The sequence below is a fragment of the Eptesicus fuscus genome, chromosome 12 (genome assembly GCF_027574615.1).
Source record: "Eptesicus fuscus isolate TK198812 chromosome 12, DD_ASM_mEF_20220401, whole genome shotgun sequence".
NCBI lineage: Eukaryota > Metazoa > Chordata > Mammalia > Chiroptera > Vespertilionidae > Eptesicus > Eptesicus fuscus.
In genome coordinates this window covers 73,530,392-73,548,504 of record NC_072484.1, presented here as the reverse complement: position 1 = coordinate 73,548,504, position 18,113 = coordinate 73,530,392, and the positions used below count along the sequence as shown (strand labels likewise).

General features: G+C 42.9%; 1 protein-coding gene across 1 annotated transcript in view; it reads left to right on the top strand.

Annotated features, from left to right (window-relative positions):
- RALGAPB (Ral GTPase activating protein non-catalytic subunit beta) overlaps positions 1–16,092 on the top strand; it is an 86,881-nt gene extending 70,789 nt beyond the window's left edge. The window contains exons 25-30 of the mRNA XM_008158372.3: positions 1,488–1,610; positions 3,379–3,515; positions 7,898–8,006; positions 8,807–8,885; positions 11,389–11,537; positions 12,004–16,092. Of these exons, the coding sequence (XP_008156594.1) occupies positions 1,488–1,610; positions 3,379–3,515; positions 7,898–8,006; positions 8,807–8,885; positions 11,389–11,537; positions 12,004–12,197 (791 nt within the window). The 3' untranslated portion in view covers positions 12,198–16,092. The remainder of the gene's footprint in view (positions 1–1,487; positions 1,611–3,378; positions 3,516–7,897; positions 8,007–8,806; positions 8,886–11,388; positions 11,538–12,003) is intronic.
- The last annotated feature ends 2,021 nt before the right edge of the window (positions 16,093–18,113 follow it).

The following is an 18,113-nucleotide window of genomic DNA, read 5'->3' as shown; positions in this document are numbered from 1 at the left end:
TTTCCTGTTTGTCACATCCTCACCAACATTAGATATCTTTCAATCTGTTAGGTGAGAACGTTTCTATTTTAAAGTATGATTGAGTTTTAGTATCTTTTAGCGTGTTTTCATTTTTTTTCCTGAGAACTGCTTGTTCATTTCTTCCCAACTTTTTTCAGGTTGTTGGTTTTTTATGTACTAACTAGAGGCCCGGTGCATGAATTCATGCACAGGTTGGGTCCCTCTGGGTGGCCTGCAGGGATCGGGCCAAAACCCACAGTCCAACGCCACCTGCAGCTCCTGCCTGCCACTCCCGCTCATCCTGGCCCCACTGTGCCTGCCATGGGCTTGTGCCCAGTCAGTCCCAATAGATAGGGAGAGACTTGTGCTGCCGCAAGGGGAGTGGCCTGCCAGATTGGGCTGAAACTGGCTCTCCGACATCCCCTGAGGGGTCCCGGATTGCAAGAGGGCGCGGGCCAGGCTGAGAGACCTCACGGGTGCATGATCGGGCCAGGGAGGGATAGTGTCCAGCCCATCTCGCTCTGTCCCAATCAGCCAGACCCCAGCAGCAAGCTAACCTACCGTTGGAGCATCTGCCCCCTAGTGGTTAGTGCACGTCATAGTGACTGGTTGACCAGTTGACTGTTTGCCCCCTGGTGGTCAGTGCACATCATAGCGAGTGGTTGAACAGCCTTAGTATATCATTAGCATATTACACTTTGATTGGTTGGTTGGTTCTGCTGTACAGTCTATTTGCATATTACCCTTTTATTATATAGGATGATAGGACATTTTAATTGTGTTCATTTTAATTGAGAACTATACTAACTCTCAGGAATGCTACTTTTATTAATTCAATCTTGCTGGCTTAGAGCGGATACTATTACTAAAATTTCCTGTACATCTATCTAATAAAGAGCCAGGGTCATAACAACTGTTACGACTGAAGGTCTTGACCAGACCGGAAGTCAGTGCTGGGTTGCCACGGCACTGACTGGGTCGCTGTGGTGACCTAGCACTGACTGGGGTGGCTGCCAGCACCCCAACCCAGCACTGACTGCCTAGGGGGCTGCGGATCAGGCCTGGAGAGAGGCCTGCAGAAAGAGAAGCAGGGTCTGATCTGTAGCCTCTGTGGCAGCCATTGATCAGAACTTGCCTCTCTTTCTCTCCAGGCCTGGCCAACAGCGGCACCTCCATTTCTCTCCAGGCCTCCACCGGGGCTATTGATCAGCCCCGCCTTTCTGATCAGGCCCCATTGATAGGCCCAGAGAAGCTGACTGGCATAGAAACTGACTGGAACCTATGAAATTAAATTTTTATGATTTAAAGTTAGTGTGAAGACATTTAAAGAACATGTAGAATTTATTCATTTTACACACTAATTGGTTCTTGTTGGAAATGTACCTTCTATTTATTATCACTTTCTTAACCAGTTAAAATTTCACAAAGCAGGATGATACTTGTTTTTTCCACTTTTTGGAGCAGTAACATAGTGTTCTCATTCCTAGATGAAGTGATTTCCTCTGAAGATATTGGGGCTAGTATTTTCAATGGCCAGAAGAAGGTGCTGTATTACGCTGATGCCCTTACAGAAATATCTTTTGTGGTTCCTTCTCCTGTGGAGTCATTAAGTAAGAGCATTTTTTAAAAAAATATATTTTATTGATTTTTTACAGAGAGAAAGAGAGAGGGATAGAGCGTTAGAAACATTGATGAGAGAGAAACATCGATCAGCTGCTTCCTGCACATCCCCTACTGGGGATGTGCCTGCAAGCAAGGTACATGCCCTTGACCGGAATCGAACCCGGGACCTTTCAGTCCGAAGGCTGATGCTCTATCCACTGAGCCAAACCAGTTTCGGCAAGAGCATTTTTTGTATGGTGCTGTTTTAAGATCTATTTTTGTATTCACTGGTTTGTGCAGTATTATTGCATTGGGAGAGATTGTGAAGTCATCTAGGGCATTCTGCTTCTAAAGCATGATAGCTTTCAGATTATGTAAAGGTTCAGGATGTTAGCGCCACTTAAATTTCTAAAGAAAAGTAGTTAAAGACAAGCATACTGACCTTCTAATTATATTATTTAAATAGTGAAGGAGGCCCACTTCAACCCATATTTTGTTTTTCTTTAATTATAATCAATACATAGTAGCCTCATTTTTCAGTTTATTCATTTCACTAATTATGCATGAGCCCCCACCTACTTCCCTATTTCCTGTGAGAGCCTTTATATGGAACCCCAGAGAATGGGATGCCACACATCATATTTTCACTGTCTCATCACCAGGCTAATGACTTTTTGGGTCCCACCTTGGTAGCCTCCTAACCTTTTACTTGGACCCTTGATTTCCCACTCTAGGCCTCTCCCTGTTTCATACTGTGGGGCCAGTTGTGTCTCTGACAGTAGTGGCCTTCCATGGTCTAGGTCAGTATCTTAGCAGCTGTTTGCCTTCGTGTCAAGGCTATGATCTACCACCTAATTCTAGAAGCCAGGTCCTATCTATCCTCTCTGGGCCAAGTCCCTGCCTGGTGTGTCTGGCCCAGCCTGCTTGTACCAACCCAGTTCCCCCACAGCTAGATCCATGACCTTATAGCAGTTCCCACAGTTGAGTCTTCACCTCCAGTCATGAAATATCCCCTGTGCCAATTGTGCCCCTGCTCCAAATTAGCCTCCTCCTGTTTCTTGAGAGTTGTCTTCCTTTGTTTTTGTTTTTTATAGTTCTCTGTGTGTTTGCCTCCATTCAGATCATTCCTTAATCACAGAGACTAGGTCCTCTGTAGCACTGGATGCTATATGGTTGCTATATAATCAGAATAATTCAGAGAATAACAGGTGGCTTTTATTACATTCTACATCTGAAAAGTGAAATATTTTCAAATCTTACTTCAGTTATACTGTAGGGCAGAGCCAGCAAACTACAGGACACAGGCCAAATTCAGAACGCTAAGAGCAGTTTTTACATTTTTAAAGGATTATAATTAAAATACAAAGAAGAATATACGATAGAGGCCTATACAGCCAGCGAAGCCTAAAATATTTATTACTTGATCCTTGTAAGGGTGGGGAACCTTTTTTCTGACAAGGGCCATTTGGATATTTGTAACAACATTCATGGGCCATACAAAATTGTCAACTTAAAAATTGGTCTGCTATATTTGGTCAAACAATGAACTCACCCCTGATGCCTTGGCAAGGCCAGACCAAATGATTTCGAGGGCTTCATGCAGCCTGCAGGCCAGACATTCCCCACCCCTGCTTTACAGAAAATGTTTGCCAACCCATGCTGTAGAAGTAATGCTTTGCTTAAGTGACTTAGGTTAGACTACTAGCATAATTAGTTTACACACTTTTGCTCCAAACAAGTAGTAGGTATTATAATTTTTTTTCTCTTATACCGTAGCTGATTCATTGGAAAGTAACATCTCGGACCAAGACAGTGATTCAAATATGGATCTTATGCCAGGAATTCTGAAACAGCCATCCTTGACACTTGAGCTTTTCCCTAATCACACAGACAATCTTAATTCCTCACAGAGGGTAAGTCACTTTGTTGTTAGATCTCCAAAAAGTTATAGTGGGGGTAATTATAGAATCATGCCTGCAAAGCTTTTGCCTTTAACCCAGAGAGTAATCATAGCTGCACTGATTTATTAGTGTCTCCATTTTTAAAAGCAAATTCTCACGGTTCTCTTTTTTTCAGCTTGCAACAAATAATTCATTCTAAGACAGCCTTTGTTTCCTTTGATTTAGCCATTCTAGTACCATGTTTGGTTCTCTCACCCATTTCTTCTTTAGCCTACGTTTTTATTTAGTACCAGAAATATCCACTAAAACTGCAGCAGTGGCTCTACAATTCACATCTTTAATCGTGCATCATTCAACTTAAACAATTCCGGCTATTTATAAATGGTAGCAATTTGGAGAACAGTTCAGTATATGAATGAATACACTGAGTGAGGTACACAGCAGCTACTACAAGATGAGAGCATTTTTCTTTTTTCTTACCATATCAATGGATGTTATGTCTTTATCTGTGTTTTCTCCTTATGTTTCCTGTTTTTATTGTTTGTTTTTTATTTTTAATCCTCACCCAAGGCTGTTTTTCCATTGATTTTTAGAGAGAATGAAAGAGAGGGAAAGAAGAGAAACACATTGATTGGTTGCCTCCTGCACATGCCCTGACCAGGGTTTGGGCTGGGGAGGAGCCTGCAACCAAGGTACGTGCCCTTGACCAGAATCGAACCCAGGACTCTTCAGTCCACAGACTGATGCTCTGTCCACTGAGCCAAACCGTCTAGGGTCTCAGGTTACCTCTTAAGCCTTACTAGAAAGTGCCTAAGTAAGTAATAGCAAGAGTACAGAACTAATTCACAAGGATAAGAAGATTGATTTAAAACAAATAAGCCCAGCTGGTGTGGCTCAGTGGTTGAGTGTCGACCTATGAACCAAGAGGTCACGGTTCAATTCCCAGTTAGGGCACATGCCCAGGTTGTGGGCTCGATCTCCAGTAGGGGACATGACGTGCAGGAGGCATCCAATCATTGATTATCTCTCATCATTAATGTTTCTCTCTCTCCTTCTCCCTTCCTCTCTGAAACCAATAAAAATATATTTAAAACAAATAATAAAAAAGACAAAAGAAGTGTAAACTTGACTGAAGCCATTCTTTCGTTGTAAGGATTTTAATTTGGCTTCTTCCATAGTGAAAATTGTCCTATATAATAAAAGCCTAATATGCTAAGTGTCTGTTCGGCCATTCAACCAATCAAAGCGTAATATACTAATGATATGCTAAGGCCACTCAACCACTTGCTATGATGTGCACTGACCACCAGGGGGCAGGTGCTCCAACCAGTAGATTAGCTTGCTGCTGGGGTCAGGCCAATTGGGGCTGAGCAAGATGGGCCAGACACACCCTGGAGCCCTCTTGCGGTCCCTCCCTGGCTGGCCAACCTCTTTTTTTTTTTTTTTTTTAATTTCTTTATTGATTAAGGTGTCACATATTTGTCCTCATCCCCCCATTCCCATCCCACACCCCTCCCCACGGATGCCCCAACCCCCTGTTGAACTTAACCGTTGGATAGGCTCATATGCATGCACATAAGTCCTTTGGTTGATCTCTCTCCCCCCTCCCCCAACCTCCCCTATCATCCCTCTGAGGCCCGATAGTCCGATCGATGCCTCCTTGTTTCTGGTTCTGTTTTTGTTCATCAGTCTATGTTGTTCATCATTTCCCCTAGATGAGCGAGATCATGTGTCACTAGAGATATACTTATAAGAACTGAATGTGAGACGAGCAATAATAGTTATGCTGACAGGCAAATGAATCAGTCTGTAGTGAGTTTCTTTCTGGACCAACAGTTCTTTAGAGACCCAATTTCAATGTCCACCAGTTCCTTATGTGTACATGTCAGCACTGACCCCTCAGCTCTGGATGGTGGACAAATGGTGGTAACGGAGGTCCGACTCCCTCTGGTTTGGTCTCGGTCGGACCCAGGGGCATGGCTTCACCCGGACTCAGGGGCACGTGGCCCCACCCAGACCCAGGGGCGCGTGGCCTCACCCCGACCTAGGTGTGCGAGGCCTCACCCGGATCCAGGGACACAAGGCCTCACCCGGACCCGGGGGAGCGTGGCCTCTCCCAGACCTAGGGGCGCGTGGCCTCACCCGGACCCGGGACCCAGCCTCACCTGGATCCAGGGACACATGGCCTCACCTGGACCAGGGGGCGCGTGGCCTCTCCCAGACCCAGGGGCGCGTGGCCTCACCCGGACCTAGGTACGCGAGGCCTCACCCGGATCCAGGGACACATGGCCTCACCCGGACCCAGGGGCGCGTGGCCTCTCCCAGACCCAGGGGCGCGTGGCCTCACCCGGACCCGGGACCCAGCCTCACCCGGATCCAGGGACACATGGCCTCACCTGGACCCGGGGGCGCGTTGGCCAACCTCTTGTGTTCCTCCCCGGCCCCGATCGTGCACTGGTGGGGTCCCTCAGCCTGGCCTGTGCCCTCTCGCAATCCAGGACCTCTTGGGGGATGTTGGAGAGCCGGTTTTGCCTGATCCTGCAGGCCAGGCCAAGGGACCCCACTGGTGCACAAATTCATGCACCGGGCCTCTAGTTTTTAACATAAGTATATGGGAGGGGTTTTCACCTTTAAAATTGATTTAGGCAAAAAAGTTAAGTTGTATAGGACACTTTGAAGTAGACTAATTTTGAAAATCAGGAGTTGATATATTTAAAAAGATTTCACAGAATACAGTTGGGAGATGAACAAGTCTATTGGATGGTAATGCAGGATTTTAGCCAGATCTCATAGTCGGCCATTGGCTGTTCTTGTACTCATTTTCTGAATGCCAGCATAATTATTCCTTAAAATCCAAAGAATGAAAACTCTTAAAGCACATTGGTGTTTTTTTTTTATCACAAACTGAATTTTCAAATAATTAACAAACTAAAAAAAGAAAAATCATTATCTCAATAGATGCAGAAAAAATAGTTGAGCAGGAAAAGGGTCAGTGTATTAGGCAGAATTTAAAGATGACCCCCAATGATTCTTGCCCTTGTAGAATGTCATCCCCTTCCATGTGGGTGGAACTTGTGATATGATGAGATAGACTGTGATTATATTACATTTTATGGCAAAGGGGTTTTGTGATTAAAGTTACTTTGAGGTAATCAAAGGGGGATAATCCAGGTAGGCCTGACCTAATCACAGGACCTTTTCAAGTCTAGGGCTGGAAGTCAGATGTAGGAAGTCAGAGATTCAAAGCTGATGAGGAGCCAAGATGCTAAGAAAATAGTGTCTGAGAGTGCCTGGATATCTGTCATTAATTTGGGGGAAATCTCTTGGTCATTCATTTTCTGTGAATGTCATGATAGAAATAAGAATTTGGGGGAATTGTCATGGTCTCTGGTCATCTGGTAAAGACATGTATATAACAATGTACAAGCGTTGTTATTTTTATTAGTTATTATTTTATCCTCACCCATATATTTATTGATTTTTTTAGAGAGAGGAAGGAGAGGAGAGAAAGAAACTTGCATCCTATATATGCCCCAACTGGGGATCGAACCTGTAACTTACATATGTGCCCTGACTGGGAATCAAACGTGCAACCTTTTGGTGTATGGAATGATGCTCCAACCAACTGAGCCACCCAGCCGGGGCAAGCATCATTATTCTTAAAATTCAACTTCAGTATGGGATTTTCCCTTCTGTACACATAGCTTTGTTTAGGGCTTAGCATGAACTCCCGTCTGATGCATGCCCTGACAGTAGGTGAGACTCAGAGTGCCATTTGCTAAAGGGGAGCCTCATAGTTCTGTTAGCCTTTCAAAGGAAATTACAGCTGACTGGGAGGGCAGGGAAGCCAAAGAAAACTGTGCATGATAGTGAAGACATAAGCAACATTTTTTTTCTTTCTGCTGCCAAGACAAAGGAATTTGGGGGGGCTTCAATTGTAATTGGTCTGAGAACTAGGAATAACTTGCTGGTGGGACATTTAAAAGATAAGAATTTCCAAGCAAATCATTGATGTTACCATGATGAGGAAAGAATACTGCTCTCTGGCCATATAGATGAACTCAAATCATTTTAAGTGCTCATTAAGACATTGCCTGCAAATTTTATTTTTAGTAATGACAATTATAAATTTTCAATTATTGTCAGCTTAATATACCTTTTTTTCCCTTGAGGATTTTTTGTTCTTTATTTATTAAATTTATTGGGGTCCTTTGAGGATGTTAGGCCTTCATTTCTCTGTTCTAGGTTGAGACTAAATAAAGAGAACTGATTTCCCAAGATCCGATACTTATGTCATTGGGCAGCTTGAGGACTGTATGATTATAGTTTAATTAAGCCAGTTCTTTTTTTTTTTTTTTTTTCCCTCCTCTCCTGCTTTTCTCTCCCTCATATAGCTCAGTCCCAGTTCCAGAATGAAGAAACTGCCTCAGGGCCGCCCCGTGCCTCCCCTTGGACCTGAAACAAGAGTTTCTGTAGTCTGGGTGGAACGCTATGATGATATAGGTACTATATTATAAGGATGTTGTCTATAAATAAAATTAGAATGACAATGACTTTCTAAAGGTCTAAAAGGAATGGCAGCATAGGCGTGGTGGGGCAGCCAGAAGCTGGGACTGGAATTCAGCAGACCTGGGTCTGCATCCCAGCTCCACCACTCAGTTTCCTTAAGTTTTGGATTATTTATCTGTTCAGTGGAGACACTCGTGTTCCCTAGTTCATAGTTGTGAAGATTTGATGAGACTAGTGGATATAAAATCTTTAGTTTTGCTTGGTATGGTATGATAGTTAATGGTCTATTGCCACTTGGTCCTACTCACCCCAGGACTTTGGGGAAGGGGGAGCACTTCCCTCACCCTCTTACCTGGAACCCTACTGTCTAGATTTAGTGTAAAGATTAAGTTGTCCTTAGGAATTCTGCTATGGATAAGTTCTTCATGACTTTTATATAAGCAACATAAGAATTTTAGAAATGCATATTTAGCTTAGAATCTCATCTGGCTCAGAGTTTGTGGGAAAGTGTGATAGTTGCTTTCCAGCCCCTCCACAACCCTTTCCAAGCCCTCAAAGACTACAGGTCACTTTCTCTGACAACTCTCTGCTTTAGATGAACTTAGCAAAAATATGTCTTGAGGGAGAACTCTTTATTTGTGAGGAATGGTTTATATTGTAAGATTATATTGTAGGATAGCATAGTCCAAATATTTGTTGCCTACTTGTGTAGAGAGATTAGGAAATTAGATTTCCTATTATTTGTTTGGGAATAGAAGGGAGATATTAATTGCAGTGCTATTATTTTCTTCCAGAAAACTTCCCCCTCTCAGACCTGATGACAGAAATCAGTACTGGTGTGGAAACTACTGCAAATAGTAGCACTTCTCTGAGGTACACTCTTATTTGCTTGAAGTTTATCAGCGTGTCTTATGAAACAAAAGGGATGAAGGCAATAATAACCAAACAATTGTGGGGGAGTTAAGGGGTCCAAAGACCTTTGTAGATAAGTACATAAGGTGATCGAATTAGCAGGATTTTTAAAAGGCATAATTAATTGCTGTTTTACATTTATCTACAGCAAAAAGACAAATGGAGATGTGAAGGCATTTAAGTATTCATGAAAACTGATAGTAGGGTAGCAATATTAGATATTAGTCAAAATATTCTGGACAGATAGCAGTTAAAATATCCTCATCACATGAGCTATTTAGTGGAAAAAATATTTTAAACTTTATTAAAAAATAGTTAAGATTTTTATTTTAGCGGCCCATGCACAAACGGGATAAGAAGAAAATAATATGATTGCCAGAATAGTCACAATGTATCTGTATAGGCTTTATAGTTTCAGAGTATTTTGCTTAACTGTTTTTGGCTTAAATAACTTTAAGATAATTCCAACGGTACAATTATCATCTTCATTTTACAAATGGGATAAAATATTCCTCATCATCACATAGTCAGTTAGTGAAGGAATTAAGAATCTAAATCCAAATGTTAGCCTCATCTCCCATATTTCACAGAGCAACCCTTGATAACAGGCTAAACCTGATATTTTAACTTTGAGTAAGTTCCTTCAGTGTACATGATCTGGTTTGTATTGCATGTAAGATGAATTTAGTCTAACATTGTTAGATTATTGTTGTAGAATGAAGTCAGTAAAGATCATTTATTTTAACATCATATTTTAAAATTTCTAGAAGAGGTCAAGTCATTAATAAAACTTTGTGTTTTTGGCTCTGGCTAGTGTTGCTCAGTGGTTGGAGGATTGGCCCGTGCACCAAAGGGTCATCATGGGTTCGATTCCTGGTCAAGGGCACGTACCTGGGTTTGCAGGTTCTATCCCCGGCCCCAGCTCAGCGATCTTGTGGGAGGCAACCAATCGATGTGTCTCTCTCACATCGCTGTTTCTCTCTCCCCCCTCCCTCCCTTCCTCCCTTCCACTCTCTCTAAAAAAATCAATGGGAAAAAATATCCTCTGATGAGGATTAACAACAAAAAAGGAAAATTTTGGTTTTTTTGTGTTGTTTGTTTTTTAATTTTTAAAGTTATTAAGCAAATTCTAATGTAATACATGTATAACATGGTACAGAGTAAATTGTCAAGAGCTTTTTTTTTTATGCCAAGGTATCTTAAAGCAATTTAGAGATATTCTGATGTTCTAAGTATTTCAGTATATGTCTCTAAAAATTAAGAACACTTTTTAAGTAGATAAAGATAACATTATATTGATAAGAAAGTTAGTAACAATTCCTTAATTTCATCTAGTGACCAGTTTACATTAAAATTTCTCTATTTTCCCTAAAACATCCTGTATAGCTAATTTGTTCAAACCAGAATCTATTCCCAGACCTTGCATCTAGTATTAATTTCTTCAGTCTCTTTTACTTCAGAACAGTCCTGTTTTTATTTTTTCTGCATGACACTGACTTGCTGACGAGACTAAAATAGTTTCCGTGAGATGGACTTTTCTAGAATTTTTTTGAAAGAAAACATTTAATTGTCTTATACTCATTTTTGTTAGTGTTTCAATATTTTTATGTCAAAAGTTCTAAAATGGTTAGACAATTTATATTTAATTAGTACATTAGCAAAATTTAGGATTTGTCTTGAGGCTAGAATTAGTATAGGATTGATTTTTAGTTTATGTCTTGAAAAGTTGACTCACTGTTGCTTTGGCCAACATCACTTTACCTATATAGAAGGAAAGCTCATTGTGTTGCAAAACAAAGAAGCAAACAAACAAAACAGTAACCCTGACATGTAACATCACAGAATCTCATAGGCAATTCTAGATGCACTGGCATGTGCCTGACTCGTGATGTGTCACTCAGGCTCCCAAAGGTATGATTGCTTCCTTAGCAGCTGTTACTTGTTCAGAGGCTTTGATGGCTTTGGCTCTGCCAAGATGTTGCCATTTATCACCTCTGCTGAGGAGTCCCCTCCTTATCTCCTCCCCCACCCCCTGAAAAAAAATTCTGTCAGGGGTTCCCATGAGTCCCACTTTTGCTCTGAGATGCCAATGTTGACTGTAGTGGAGTTCCCTGCACTTGGCTCAGCTAACTTTTGTTCCTTACAAGGAGGAGGAACTAAGTGAAAGTCCCCCAATTCATAGCTCCCCCAAGAGATTTATCTGGCCTTTTCTTCCACTCCGTGTCCCCAGTGGTTTTCTAAGCACATTTTTAGTGTCTTTTTGTCAGTTTAAAACACCCAGCCCCAGTGATGGGTTAGAGTTAGGGTTAGGGTCAGGTGTTGGGGTGTTTCATCAGGGGCTTCTAGGAAGAGGCCTCAGCAGACTGACCCCTTGGCTCTTATCAAACCTGCCTGAAAAGAAGTCACTGGGTAGTCTTATATTACACATTACTATTTGGGGTAAAAAGTGTTTTCTTTTTTTAAGATCTACCACTCTTGAGAAAGAAGTTCCTGTCATCTTCATTCACCCTTTAAACACTGGATTATTCCGGATAAAAATTCAAGGAGCCACTGGAAAATTTAACATGGTTATCCCTCTTGTGGATGGGATGATCGTCAGCAGGCGAGCACTCGGTAAGGTCTTCACATATGGTTGAAGGGTTGTCGTGTCTTTTTTTAAATATATTTTTATGAGCCAAAACGAAGTAGAAATAAGGAAATATGTTACTAAATAGGGCCCACATGTAGAAAAATGCTGTGGTCTTATTCAAAAGGAAGCAAGCTTTGAACTGTGCTTAATCTAGTAAGTATGAGTAGAACTATAATTCACAAAATTCAGTTTTAGAAAATGAAGATAGCTGTTTGTAATCCAGGTCAGGAACTGGGTCATCAGATCAGATTTTTATTCTGTTTTTCCTTGTCCTTGTATGTTTCTTCTGATAGTTTTATCTTCATGGAGTTCTGTCCGTCTCTCTGGGGATGGGGATAGTTTTGCAAATGGGCTGATAGTTTGAGTTTGTGGAGAATAGTTCACTTCAGTACCGAGAGATCACCTCGCTGACTGATTATTCACATTGTTTTAAAACCCTCTGTTTTCAAGGTTTTCTGGTGAGGCAGACTGTAATTAATATTTGTAGAAGAAAGAGGCTGGAGAGTGACTCCTACAGTCCACCACATGTCCGCCGGAAACAGAAAATCACTGACATTGTCAACAAGTACCGGAACAAGCAGTTGGAGCCAGAGTTTTACACTTCACTTTTCCAGGAGGTTGGACTCAAGAACTATAGTTCTTAGACTCTTGAACTGTCTAGGACTCTTCAACTCCAGTTTGGGGCTCTAATATCAAAGTAAAACAATTTGATAGGTGATCACTGTAAAAATAAAAACAAATCACTCCCAAGAGTTTACTGTTTAATCACCAGAATAGAAGAAACACATTTAAACCCATCTGATAGAAGACTTCCACCTTTCTAGTGAAATGGGCTCCAGACACAATCATATTCCTTCTGGTAATGATGATATACATTTTAGCCATAAACTTTCTTTTAAAAGTGACAATTTTAGTTAAATCTGAGCCTTTTGAGGAGAAAGGCTTTTATGCATCTTAGTTAAATATAAGCATTGGTAGTATCAAATTTGCAAATTAGAAGTTGAAGATAATTTTATACCTCACTTTTTAGGAGGTTGTGTTCAAAATTAAAATCTGTCTCAGAATCTTCAGGACCTTTGAAGACTCAAGTTGATAACATGGAGGAAAAGGAAAGAAATCTCAATTTTCTGCTCACTCATAGGTCCCTTTGTCATCTTTCTGTCATCCAGCTGTCCAGCTGACAGAAAAGGACTTGTGGACTTGTTTTTGGATCAGATATGAAGTCTGGCATTAAAATCTTTCATATTTTCTCTCCACATTTCAAAAAGTTATTATGGTCATTACTGCACAGACCTGTCTGAAGGCCTCGTTTCTGGGCAGCTCAGGAGCAGACCTAACACGGAGGCATGGCCCTGTCCTTTAATAAGGGACAGAGGGGTTTGTGGAGTTAGAAGTTGTAAGACAGCAGGGATGCCTCCACTCTAGTATTGTCTAGCTTGGTGACATAATGACAGGGTAAACATTTGTAATTCCTTGGTAATTTCTTGGTTAAATAGTAAGAAATATAAATTCACAACAAGGGTTGAAAATTATTGGTTTCATTCATTGTCTCTTATTTCAGGACCAAGCAGGAGACTGCAGTAGCTTATGAAGGATTCTAATTTGGGGTTCAGGAAATAGCCTCTCACCACTACTAATTCAGATCTCTCCCAGAGAGCTACTGGATTTCATCACTGTTGACAAGCATTAGTGATCACCTGCTTGGGTGGCTGCTGTTAAAAATGGCTATTGTTGTCATATTTTCTGGACTTTGCCAGCTGAAGGCACAACAAATCCCAGCCCGGGTTTTGGAAATACGTGTTACCTCGCTGCTACTTTTCTGCCAGGGATAAATGTTTTGAGGTGGCCAGACCCAGAACATCGTTACAAGGATTCCTGTTACAGCACTAGAGTAGACACTGCTCGTTTCTCCTATTCTTATGTGCTTTCCTCTTTATTAAAATCATTTTATGTTAAGAAAATAAGTGACATTTAAAGTCCAAAAAGGAGTGGTCACAGTTGTATAAGGGGTGATTTCTCACCTGACGTCTGATGTCAATAGATTCTGTAGGTTAGGGATGCAATGGTCTGTTTGGTTTGATGTTTTGGTAATTAGGGGGCAGAGGATAGTGTGTAGGGCCTAATTCCCTGTGTAGATATTTCTGTTTCAGAAGTACGTATTTTGTCATGTATGAGCAAGAAATGTGGGCATAGCGGCTCCTGGTTTTAAGTTTGCTATACTTTTTTCTTCATGTTTGTTTTAAGCTCAGGTAAAACCTTCTATGACTCCATTTTCCATTCAGGGTATAATGTTATTCAATAATTGATTTTCTTTGTAATCTGGGCAATAAATTGATGTTTCCAGATGGTAGCATGGAGGAGGGGTATGTATGATAAAGTTTAGGAAGTTCTACTCTAAAAATGTTTTTTTGTAGCTCAGCAGATATAAGGCGAGGTTTAACAGTTTTCATGGAAGTTCCAGATTGACCGTTCAAAGGGAAAATGGGCCCTTGTTCTAGTGGCTGTGAACAAAGAAGGCTATAAATTGATGTGCAGCTTATAACATTCCAGAGGTTAAAAATAGCTGATGTAGGTGTACTTCCTCAGTGAGATTTTTCAGATAGATCTTTTACCTTTGGCTTAGTTTTACTACTAAGTCAGCAAAATGTACTGTGGTGTGCATGTTGGGGGTAGGCTTCCTGATCCTGTAGTTTGCTCTAATTTCTAGCAACTTCTTGTAATTCGAATGGCTTTGGTAAGTGAACATCTGTGTTGAATGGAATTTGTGACCTGAAAGATCTAGTGGTCTCCCAGGGGAGGAGGGAGGGATTCAGGACTATGAAGTCCAGTATGTAAGGCACCAACAGGACGAGGTATGCAGACCTCGTCAGGTGCTGGTTCCTTCTGTTCAAAATAACATCTACTTTTAAAAGGAGGTGTGGTAAGAGCCCTTGCACCTTTTACTAGAATTACGGGTTTGAGTTCATGGTCACTAAGGTCACCCACCTGCCTTTGTTAAAGTCACTTTGAGTAGAATAAAGGCAGAGGAGCATTAAGTCCCTAGTAACAGTTTTTAGAAGTCCACTTTATAAGCTTGCTAGCGTGCGTTCATAACCTTTGAGGGAAGCCAGGACCGCTTGGGCCTGTGGCTTAGACAGTTTAGTAGCTGCATGTGACAGGTGCACCGGGAGGTGGATGAGCGTGGCATTCGTGACAAGAAAAGCATTACCCAAGGCACAGAGGCAGGTAGTCCCTCATCCTTCTAGCTTGCGCTTGGTGATGGAGGCTTTCCTCTTCCTCTCTCTGGAAGCACTAAGAGCAGTGACAGGGCTTTTGCCTTTTTAACCCTTTCCTTGTTCAGCCAACTTGCCCTTTTGTTCAGTGCTTTCCCCTAAGAACCCCCTACTCCTGCCCATTGGCTGTTTGACAGGAATAGTTACATTGTGGGTTGACACTACACACACACACACACGCACACGCACACGCACACGCATCCACGTTGCTCGCCATTTCCAGGTCCTCTACTTCAGGGCAACCCATTCTCCTTTGGCCTCATAAATACAAAAACCTACAGCTTTGGCCAGTAATATTGCGAGGTCTTCACAAACGGTTACTCCTATGTGCCCCGAGGAACTCTGTCATGTTCCGCAGACTGCTGTTTAAAGAGGCAGAGTCTTCAAGAATATTTATTTCTACTGGCAGGTGAACTTTACCCAAAGTGGGAGTTGGCATTGCTCAAAGGCTTGGTTTGTAAAAAGTAGCTGGTAAAAGGTGTAATAGAGATAATTTGACACTCCTACTGGCAGTAGTTCTCCATTCAGCACTTAAAAACCCATTCAGGTTATATCTTCCTAAAAAAATGATTTATATGTTTACATGAATTGATAAGTTGCGTTAGATGGTCTGTTTTAAGAATTTCCATGACAGCCTCTTTTCCTGAGACGGAGAGATTGGAGATAGTCCACCCACTCACTGTGGAAGCAAACAGGGGTTCTTTTCTCGGTAGCTAAAGAAGCCATGTACTTACTGTATAGTGTTTTTCTCAAGAGTATCAACTCATGTTCTTCAGATGCTTTTCTTTTTTTATAATGGTGAGGGAAGAGGTATAATTTGGGATTCCACAGTGCCTTGCATATAGTAGGCGCCCAATAAATATTTGTTGAAGCAAACCAAGTTTCCCAAGTCCTTGTCTCTTGCAGTGACCAAGAACATCTTTCTCCTCCGAAGGGCTTGGCAGTTGTGGCTAAAAGATAAGCAGTATCATTATTTGCTTGAAACCATATATACAATTTGTATGAATTTCAATATGTTGCCAAGACATGACCTTTTTCTTATTGTATTTTCTGTAAATATTTCTGGCTCTGAACTGTAAAGTAAAGGCGAAATGTAAATATGAAGGCGCCGTGTCCCTTGCCTCCTGTGTTTTCTCTTCGTTGGTTAGGGAAGAAGGCCCAGAGGCTTGTTTGTATTTATGCCGATCCTTTGTCCAGAAGAAACCCATGGAATATTGAATGTAATACATTTAGTCAATTAAATTTTAAGGAGATTCTTATCTACTAACATTGTGTGTGCTTTTGGTCCTAGGCCGGGGTTTGACTCCTGTGTGGATGTTCTAACTTACTCTTTCCAATGTCGACCTGTGGAGTTTCCCCCTGGTTTGGGGGAGTCTCATCAAGCACTCAGACTTGGTCAAAGTATTTGGCTTCTGCGCTGGAAGGAGCTTGTGTAATGAAGGCCCTGCCGGCAGAGGCCACATCCCAGGGGCAGCAGTCCCGAGACACACGGAACACACTGTGCTCTCTGCCCACAGAGGACCGAGCTCTGCCAGGCTGGCCAGTCAGGAAAGGGGAGAGGTTTGGCTGCAGAGGGTTCCATGGGGCCAGGTTAGCATCTTAATGCCTAGGTGACACATGGTGGGTGGTCGTGCCACTCGAGATAGGGATGGGTGCCTTTGCCTAGAGCCGCTCCCTCCAGCCTGGCACTGATTCCATGTGAAGTTAGGGTGTGGCCCCTGGACTGCGCCAGGGAGCTACCTCCCTGCAGTTGTGTCCACACCTGCTCACCCCAGGACCTCCAGCCAGCCCTGGGGGCCCGGGAGGCTTCTCTCTGGGCTGGCTGCACAGTGGCCGTTTCAGGATCTGACAAGAAAATGTGTTTGAGCCTTTCCCACCTGTGCTGTCCTGCTCTCTCTGACCCCAGGCCCTTCAGGACCCGGTGCCAAGAAATCACCCCCAACCCAGCCCACCTAGTTTCTGGTCTTGAACTCTGGGTCTTGAGTGGCACAGCCCATCAGGGCACTGCTTCTTGGACACATATTCTAATACCATCTGCCCAGACTTCCTCTGAGGACTCTGGTCATCCCACATCTGGACTAAGACTCCCTTTAAACACACTGGCCGTCCAAGCCCCAGCTCTCCCCTCTCTTTCCTCCTCTCTAGCTATCTGTTTAATTAATCCTCAGCCGAAGACATATTTAGAGGAAGGAGAGAGAGAGAGAGAGAAACATTGATGTGAGAGAGACGTCAATCAGTTGTATATGCCCTAACCAAGGATGGAACCGACAGCCCAGGTATGTGCCCTGACAGGGAATCGAACTGGCAACCTTTTGGTGCACAGGACAATGCTCAACCAATCGAGCCACTCCGGCCGGGCTCCCCTCCCTTATTTTTTTTGTGGCTGGCCCACTTGCCCTTCTCCCCAGGCTGGTGGCTTCCTGGAAGGGGGTCCTTTCAGCCCATGTCTCCCTCTAGGTCCACCACCCACTTAGTGCAGCTGCTCCACCAGCCTGGAACTTGGTCTGCCCAGCTTTCCAACCTGTGCTCCGTGAAATGCTGTGGTCTCGAAATCAAGTCTGCAACAGAATGGTTGTCCATTAATGTGTTGAGTCCCAAGCCTCAGCCCCTGGAGGTTCTGACTTAGCAGAACAAGGTGAGCATGGAAATCAGCGTGTTTCCCAAGTACCCTGCACCCCCCACCCACCTGCTGGCAGTGACAGGCAGGTGGTCCAAGGACCCTCCTAGAGAATACCGTGCTGCTGCCTCCCCCCCCACACAGCAGCCACTTGTGTTGACCTCCCGCACCCACCAGACTCCAGCTCAGGGACTATCAGGCCCTGCGAGTTCCGGAGCCTCCTGCCTCAGGGCCTGGCATGTGGAGGTTCACTTCATGAATGAATGAGTGAATGAGAGGTGGGGTGGGAGGAGGTAAGAACGGCATGTGAGAGTATTCTGCCCACTGGGAGATAAAGGAACACAGTTAAAGCCTTAGAAGCTCCTCACTGAACTCCCTAATGAGGAGAGGTGCCACAGCTTCCTCATTAAATCAGAATCATTTACGGAGGGCCTACTATGTGTTAGAAAGTTTTTAAATGTCAGCCCAGTGACCCAGTCTGGCCCACCAGACTTGTTTTGTTTAGCCAACAGTATTTCAATGTTCGATTCAGTGTTTTTAAATTGGCAGATTTCACATAAAAACTCTGATGTTTTGGCTCTCTTAGAAGTCAGGAGAGCTGGCTGTACTGGACCTGCGTTTCCCACACGTCAGTTCCTGGGACAGCTGTCTGCTTTGGAGGCTCTACGCTC